The 9,364-nt window shown below is 38.0% G+C and overlaps 1 protein-coding gene and 1 pseudogene across 1 annotated transcript; both read left to right on the plus strand.

Annotated features, from left to right (window-relative positions):
• Positions 1 to 745: 745 nt before the first annotated feature.
• Positions 746 to 3,485, plus strand: LOC140049746 (uncharacterized; annotated as a pseudogene).
• A 2,077-nt stretch (positions 3,486 to 5,562) lies between these two features.
• On the plus strand, positions 5,563 to 6,583 carry LOC140049748 (uncharacterized). Its single transcript, XM_072094698.1, has one exon. It carries the CDS (start codon positions 5,563 to 5,565, stop codon positions 6,508 to 6,510), a length of 948 nt encoding a protein of 315 aa, XP_071950799.1. The 3' UTR covers positions 6,511 to 6,583.
• The last annotated feature ends 2,781 nt before the right edge of the window (positions 6,584 to 9,364 follow it).

Raw genomic sequence — 9,364 nt, forward strand, 5'->3', positions numbered from 1 at the left:
CCTAGCGCTTTCAACTTGCTAGCAATCTCTACGTCAGCAACCGATAATGGTATATCCTTTATGACTATTCTCGTTGTTTCCATGTTGTTGTATGCCAAATAAGGATTTTTATCATGAATTGTAATATTACAATTCCTAATGTTTAGTCCATTCGTAATTAGTTTCACTCTATCATTTCTATTATTTAGATAAATTCGCCATAGGTTCCGTATTTTTTGAGCACCGATTATACTTTCTGCAGCAATTATTTTTAGTAGGGCTATACATAGGTCTTCATCTTTGAAAAAGCTTTTTCCTGTTGGTATTTGATCAGCCTTCAAAAAGATTGGCTTCACTACACTACGTTCTTTGTTTACTGTTTGCCCGTTCATCCTGCTGATTTCGTCACCGTCAGCCTGTGCAGCACTGTACATTCCTTTGTTAGTCCCGTTTCTATGGGTTTTTGACGCCATTGTTTGGCTTTCACCGGGCTTAGACGTGAACGATATACAAATTGTTTTTTCTTAGTATTTCTTTCAGGTAAAAACTTCCACCTTAACAAAGACTTGGTTTAACTTGACTTATTCACTGTATTATACTCACTTAGAAATCAATCGAGATTTAGAAAACGTCAAATTTTAACTATATTTCAGGAGCTGTAAAAAACTATACCTTGGTTAAGTGAAATCACAACGCCCTAGAGAGTTACAAACCGTCGAAGCCCGGCGAGAAGACCACTGGACGTGTGTTGCAAACAGAAGCGACAATGGTCAACCCAGAAAACAAGATGTCTACCAAATGGAAGAAGTGCTGGGGATGCGAGACAGACGACCATTGGCCAGACCAGTGCCCTGTGCTGCTGCAGGTACCTGCTGAAGAGAGGATGAAGCGAGCTAAGGAGTGTCATGTATGCTTTGCTTGCTTTAAGAAGGCTGGTAAGCAGCACTCAATGGTAAACTGCCGCCGAAGAAAGAAGTGTATACTGTACATTGTGATAAATTTCACCACCCAATGTTGCATATCGCCCCTAAGTCGACGACACAACTGATGACCCTTGATCTAGATTCAAGTAAAGATGGAGATGTCGTCATGCCGATGCTGACTGCGAAGGTGTTAGATAGAGACTCCAACATCCTGTTTGACACTTGTGCCACGTTGACCTTAATAAGAGATGATCTGGCCAAGGAGTGCAAATTTCCAAGCAAGCCTATTACAGTTGAGATAACGACGCTTGGCTCTGAGAAGTCATTGCTTCACACCAGGGTGTACAACGTCATCGTCACATCTAAGGAAGGGACATCACACTCCTTAAGTGCTGTTGGGGTACCAAGCATTACAGATGTATCCGAGATTGGTGAAAACCTACGAACTGAAGTCGAAGGGAAGCTGGGAGAGCCCATCCATAGGGGCAGCGGTGATGTTGACATTTTGATAGGGGTCAACTATGCGAAGATGCACACGGGTAGATGTATAGTTATGGGTGACTATGTAACAAGAAAGTCTCCATTAGGATGGGTTGTGTTTGGCACAAACGCCAGAGGGTCAACAAGGCAACAACAAAACCCCATGCTGCTTGACAAGTTAGCTGAACCTGTAGATATTTCAAAATTTTGGTCCACAGAAGAGATGGGGGTAAAGCTTTCACACTGTGTCTGTACAAAGGAGGATGTGTCACTGAGCCTGATGATAAGATATTCTCAAGGATGTGGGACTCGTGCACAAAGAGCGAAGATGGTCGTTGGATGATGCCGTACCCTTGTGTTAAACCCCCAGAAGCGTTGGCAAACAATGAGAAACAATGCTTCGCGAAGCTATGCTCGTTAGAAAAACGTCTCCAGAAGACACCAACTTCTGCTAATCAATACAACAAAGCGATTGAAGATCTAGTTGACCGTGGATTTGCAAGAAAACTCTCAATCAAGGAGAAGAATGGTTATTCTGGGCCAGCACATTTCATTCCGCATCATGCTGTAGTTAGACCGGAAAATGCTAGTACACCAATCAGAATTGTTTTCAACTCATCCAGTGTATGCCAGGGCGTATCCTTAAACGACTGCTGGAGTAAAGGACCTGACCTGTTACAGAATTTGATGGGAGTAATTATGAGGTTTAGAGAATTTAAGGTTGCCGTTGTGGGAGACATCAGCAAGATGTTTTATCAAGTGAAGATACCACTGAGCGATATGCACATGCACCGATTTCTATGGAGAAATTTCGAACAACGTACTCCTGACACATATGTACTGACCATAGTGACGCCAGGTGATAAGCCAGCGCCAGCCATGGCAATAACTGCTCTCCTAAAAACTGCTAAAGAAAACGAAGCCAACCATCCGCAAGCTGCGAATACACTTTGCAAAGACACCTACATGGACGACATTTGCACGTCTGTCAAAGACGAAACCAATGCTGTCTACCTTACCAAGGACATAGATAGAGTTCTGTCTACCGCCAAGTTTAAGGTCAAGAAATGGGTGTCTAACATTAATCTGAACGGCGACCAGGATTATACTGAACAAAGTGTCATGACTGAGAAGGACGAGCAGAAGGTAGTGGGTGTTGCATGGGAACCGAGAACAGATGTGCTTAAGTACAAGGTGGAGCAGGACGATGTTAATGTCAAACTCACTAAGCGAACAGTGTTGAGCGAAATTTCTAAGATCTTTGATCCTATCGGATTTGCAGGTGCATTCTTAATTCGAGCTAAGATCATGATGCAGCGTCTTTGGGCAACTGGAGTCGGTTGGGATGACGAGTTGAGTGTTGCGGAGAAAGCCAAATGGGTTAAGTTCTTTGCTGAAATGAAGAGTTTGCATGGTGTTGGATTCATGAGATGCTTGATTCCTGAACCAGATGCTGAATTACAACTAGTAATATTCTGCGATGCGTCTGAGACTGCATTCGGTGCCGTTTGTTATACGAGATGGATAATGCCTGATGGTTCAGTTCGTGTAAGGTTCCTGACTGCGAAGTCCCGCGTTGCACCGCTTAAAACTTGACTGTACCAAGACTGGAATTACAGGCAGCTGTGTTAGCAACTAGACTGTATGCGTCTGTGATCAAAGAAATGTCTGTGAAATTTAAGAAGGCTGTCTTTCTGTCGGATTCTATCATTGCTCTATCCTGGATAAGAGGTCAATCACGTCAGTATAAACCATTTATCGCCAACAGAGTGGCTGAGATTCAGAGCAGTACAGGCCCATCAGATTGGAGACACATTCCAGGAGAATTCAACATAGCTGACAAGATATCTAGAGGAGTGAGTGTTGACGAGTTAAGTGGCGATTGGAAAGAAGGTCCATCAAGTTAGCAGAGAATGAATGGCCAAGATCCATTCCTAAGGCAAATGAAGCAGATGTAGACTTGGAGAAAAGAAAAGTGAAAACTGTCATGCTGGTCCAAGACCACGAGGAGGCGATAAACAGTAACAATTACTCAATCTGGCGAAGACTTGTTAGAGTTACCGCTTACGTTTTTAGATTCATCACGAATTCTAAAGCCAAATGCTGCGTAGATGATGGTGCGCTGTCTTCACAAGAACTAATGGTAGCAGAACGGCATTGGGTTATTGATGCGCAAAAGTCACTAAGGGAGTTGAAAGATTATAAGTCTCTCAGTCCTTTCAGGATGAATGGTGTTGTTTTTTTTGTCTTGTGTGGGGTCTTCCCACTTTATTATAATTCTCAGATTTATATGTATATATATTATATATAAAATAAAGGTACATTGTAGCAATTAATTATTTGTATGAATATTTCTATTTCTATTGTATATTACTAAGATTGTTACAAGTTAACAAGTAGTTAAAAAGTAGGCATATTTACATAAAAAGATGATTGATTTCAATATAATAACCATGCTTTCATTTACAATTTTAAAAAGATGTTAATTAAAATATAAAGATAAAAGATGGTAATAAAAGTCTATGAACTGTCATTAAAAACGTACTTATAAAATCTTGTTCATGTTCTGGTAGAGAGGCTATAAACTCAGAGGAGGAATATAAAATATCCTCCCTTTTCACCAAGACAAAAAGGATGAGATGAAAAAAGAGGAATGCAAAAGTTTGAAAACTAGATAAGGATGATAGAGTGGAATGAAATATTTAAATGAAAACCGTAAGGTTAGAGTCCATACACCGTGCAAGTCCAAGATGCCATTTTGGCTCTGTGTGTATGTGAGACGCTTCATACCCGATGACATCTTATTATAATACTACTTCTACTTCTGTATACAATTTGTAATTGGGAAATAAACAAAACATATTGCATTTTAGAAAACATGAAAAAAACACTTCATACAAATTATATTCATGCTATCAATTGTAGCAGAGTTTCCTTTTTTGCACCCCATTTACGTTGTGCCTTAATGAAGTTATACATATGTTCATTTTCTATTAGATTTTTAACTTCAGCAGTGAAAAGAATCCAGATCTTTTTTTTTATCATCTTTATCTTTTCTTCCACCATTGGATATTATGTGTACCTTGTATATACAGAATAAAAACATAGAAATCAATTCATTTACAATATTGTTTTTTGTTCCTGTAACAATTTTAAACCATGTAATATTATCTTCAGCTGGAAAGCAATTAGCCAGCACACCTTTAAATTTGTGCCATGTCCATTGAATGGCATTGCATTCAAACAGCATGTGCTGTTCACTTTCTATCTGATTTATACAATTGTCACATAAATTATTTTCTATCAAATTCCATAATTTTAATCTTTTTTACACGGTAATATTCGATGTAAGAGTTTAAAGTTGAATTGAGCAACTTTAACTATATGTTTCATCTTGTATACCTTATAATACCATACTTTATTTCAATCTATTTCTACGTTATTTAGCTCACATTCCCATTTTCTTTGTGAACCTGGTTCAGTGGAACGTTTGTTTATAAAATATTTATAGTAGATAGATCCTTTAATGTTCTTATGCAACACTGAGTCATTATTACCTACATCTTGATTATTTGTATTGTTTTTTCTAATAATTTCTTTCCACCCATTTGGTATGGCATTCATAAGCTGTAAATATTCAATTAAACCATTATGTTTTTTATACAAATTTGAGATTATTTCACCTGCGGTACATACTCTATCATTTATAAATATGTCACCAATTATTTTATAATCAGAATATAACCATGATTTGAAGTACAATGATTTATTGTTAGATAGTATAAACTTATTTTCCCATAGTTGTTGATTTTTTGAAATATTTTGGTATGCATTTCCATTTACCTGGATCTGGACTTAACAGTCGCTTGACCCAATTCAGTTTAAGTGATTCAACCACAGAGCTAATATCTGGCTGAATGGTGTTGTTTACGTAGGAGGATGTACTAGGAACGAAAGGCTGTCCTATGATCAAGCCTATCCCATTTTACTCCCTAGATGTCATCCTGTCTCATACCTTATAACAAGACAAATACATGAAACCGGACATTATGGCGTCGCAACGACTGCTGCAAAAGTAAGGCGAAAGTTCTGGATTATTAAGGGAACTACTCTTGCGAAAACTGTCAAGTTCAGATGTACAGCATGTAGAGTGTTTGAGCACAAAACTGAAACCCAGATTATGGCTGAACTACCGGTAGAACGTGTGACACCATTTACACCACCCTTTCACTACACTGCATGCGACTACTTTGTACCATACCACGTCAAAGTTGGCCGCAACAAGACGACCAAGCATTATGGGGTCATCTTCACCTGTCTAGTGACCCGTGCTGTTCATTTGGAGCTTGCGGTTGACTGTTCGACTCAGGAATATATTCAGGTGCTAAGACGATTTTTTGCTATTAGGGGACGTCCAAAACTGATCCAGAGTGACAACGGAACGCAATTTATTGGAGCTGAGCGTGAGCTAAGGGAAATGGTTGCCGGCTGGGACACAATAAAGCTGAAGGAGTACTGCGCTGAAGAGCAAGTCACTTGGAGGTTTACGACACCATTAGCTCCACACCACAACGGCTGTGCAGAGGCGCTCGTCAAAAGTTGTAAACACGCACTAAAGAAGTCAATGGGTGAACAACGTCTGACTCCATTTGAGCTGTTTACTTACTTGCAAGAGGTGGCGAATTTAATAAACGAGAGGCCTATTGGTAGAAAGCCGAACGATCCTGATGACGGTGCATATATTTGTCCTAATGACATCTTACTAGGAAGGGCTTCTAGTCATGTGCCGCAAGGTCCATTTCGTGAAACCAAGAACCCTCAGAAAAGGGTGGAGTTCGTGCAGAGGTTGGTCGATGCCTTTTGGAAAGCCTGGATGAGGGACGTTTTTCCTTTATTAGTGCCGAGAAAGAAATGGAGTGTTCAAAAAAGAGATGTGAGGGTTGGTGATGTCGTTATGTTGGCAGATCCCAATGCCGTAAGAGGAAAATGGACCATAGCCAAGATCACGGATGTGTACCCCGGAAAGGACCAACACGTGCGAAGTGTAGCGTTGAGAACATCGAGTGGAAGTTATACACGGCCTATCACTAAATTGTCAGTAATCTATCCTGTTGAAGGTTATGAATAGGTTAAGTTTATGTGATTTCCTCACATAGGGGAGGAGGATGTTTCGCTTAGAAACTAAGTTGTTTATCTGAACAGAGAGGGCGCTATATTGCGTGGGAAATTCAGAATGTTCTGCTGCATTCATCTACACGTCTAATGTTTCTCTGATGTAATTACTGGGTTTTTCTATTTAAAACCATAACTGATGTTTGATAATTGTCATTATGATGATATGTAAGTATTTAAGAATCACATGATTGTTCGTAATTAAGTAATTTTATTGCGTATACCGAATTATGAGCACATTTTAGGTTGATCACTCTAGCATGTGTTTATCATTAGCGACGCTCACATGGTCGGCCTGCTGTTGCTAGCACTCGTATCGGCAGACTTGCTGTATGTGTAGATTTGTCGCTGTAGTGGGGCAGTTTTTGCCTACATTGATCATAACTTAGATAAATTACAATAACTGAATTATCGTATTAGATATAAGTCAAGTTTACCGTTACGTTGATGACTTTAATGTTTGTTTGTAAGAACTAATTTATTGCGCTTGAGATATTTCCTTTGTTTGGAGGTAGAACACCGTGGTTTGGTGTCGCATTGATATTTGGCAGGACTATTATGTAATAATGCTTGTTATCTGCTTAGTGTATTTACGAAGCTGTTTTTTAGGTTACATTGTTTAAACTTACTGTATTTTAATTCTGTCTATTCAGAATGTTTTCTGATAAGAATACTTAACTGATGACGTACTGTACTGATTTGATGTGTAGTTGGGGAGATAAGTTGTAAGTTAACATGTTGTGTATTAATAGTATTGTAACAATTTAATCTGTTAATTTTCATGAGATTGTCATTACTGTTTTCATTACTGTTTTACTGATACTGTTATTTCTGATTTGATTCTTTAGAATTGAATAAAAGTTCCTCTATTATCTTACACTGGAGTTTATCTCAATACTTTCTCTTCGCGCCTGCGCCGATCCCTCACCTCGCCAGTATCTATACCTTCCATTAGGACTATTAAACGTACACAACTTTGAACTATCCTCATCTAACTGTATTTGCCAATACCCACTGCTGAACACTTTTGCATTAGGTAGCTTAGTTATTACTTCTTCTATCGTTTTCATTGGGTAATGCTGTCTTTCAAGAGCGTCGTTCAAATTGTTTGGATCTATACATATACGTACACTATCTTTATTTTTTTTACTACCATACTGCTCACCCATTGGGTAGGGTCATTTTGTTTCACTATTACCCCTTTACTTTCCATATTATTTAACTCCTTTAATACTTTCTTTCTTATTGGAATAGGTACTGATCTTGGCGGATGAATTACCGGTTTTGCATCTTCTTTTACATGCAACTTTTGTACACCACCAATACAACCTAAACCTTTAAATACATCGTATTTGGATTTCAATTCATTGTAGTCACTATTAGTTTCTATTCTTTCTACTCTCTTCACTAAGTTTAGTCTTTCACAAGCCTGCAGTCCCAATACAGGATGAACTGCTTTATTCATGACTTGGAACTCTAATTCATAGTATTTATGTTTGTTTTCACAGAGTAGTGTTACTTTACCAACTGGTCTTATCTTTTCACCAGAATATGTTATAAGCCTTGCATTTGTTTTATTTACTGGAATCTTTAATTCTTGTACTATACTTTCTGTTATCACATTACACTGAGCTCCAGTATCAATTTTCAACTTTACTACCTTATGTTTGCTATCACTGTTATAGATCTTTAAATTTACAGACCATTCTTTGGTGTTATCTTTATTCTCTAATGTATCCATTAGGAACTCTTCATCACTATTTGTACTATCACTATCTATTTCTTCTAGTACTTCTATTTTATTTTTCTTATGCCTATATGGCTTTCTTTTATCTTTACTCCTACATTTTATAGCAAAATGATTATTTCTTCCACATGCTTTACATTGTTTGCCATATGCTGGACAATTCTTATACTCATGAGTTTTACCACATTGCCTACAATCCCTTATAACACCAGTTTTATTGTATGAACTACTGGCAGCACTACTGCTAGCTTTTTTGTACTTATATTCTGTTTTAAGCTTATTTATTTTACTCTCTTCTATCACTTCGCTGTTGTCCGTCTTCGATGCATCTTTCATTACACATCTTTGTTTGCGGCTAATCTCTGTTGCTTGGCATATTTCTACTGCTTTCTGTAGCGTTAAATCATTTTCACGAAGTAACCTTTCTCTTACAGTATCACTTTCTAATTCCTACTACTATTCTGTCCTTTATTAAGCTATCATGTAAATTATCAAATTCACACGTTCTTGCTTTACTTCTTAAATCAGTTATGAATTGATCAAACCCTTCACCTTCCTTTTGTATTCTTGTATTGAACTTATGCCTTTCATACGTTATGTTTCTTTGGGGCTCAAAATGTGTTTTAAATTTCTGAAGAATTACCTCTACATCTTCAGCATCTTCGTCAGCTGTAAATACAAATGTGTTGAATATGTCTAGCGCCTCCTCGCCTATTACATGCAATAGTGTACTACACTTTACCTTTGCTGGCTTCCTATCTAGGCCACTAGCTGTAATGTACAACCCAAAACGTTGACTCCATTTTCTCCATTCTTCTGCCATATTATTATTGACATTTACTTTCAAAGATTCTGGAGGTTTTAATCCATTCATTCTGACACCATGTAATATTACTTGTTTTAATAATAACACAGGTAGTAGTCGTGACTTGATTAGTGTTTCATTTATTACATCTCGACCATCTTGGTTCTCCTACATCAAGTGATGCCATGAGGCATTGCTCACTCAACTGTACCAAAGAATATATATCACAAGAATGAGTATTCCGCGATTTTTGCATGA

The sequence above is a fragment of the Antedon mediterranea genome, chromosome 5, assembly GCF_964355755.1.
Source record: "Antedon mediterranea chromosome 5, ecAntMedi1.1, whole genome shotgun sequence".
Classification (NCBI taxonomy): domain Eukaryota; kingdom Metazoa; phylum Echinodermata; class Crinoidea; order Comatulida; family Antedonidae; genus Antedon; species Antedon mediterranea.

What these genes read in the sequence shown, in the direction of transcription:
- LOC140049748 (XM_072094698.1), top strand. Translation starts at nt 5,563, where the DNA reads ATGGCTGAACTACCGGTAGAACGTGTGACACCATTTACACCACCCTTT.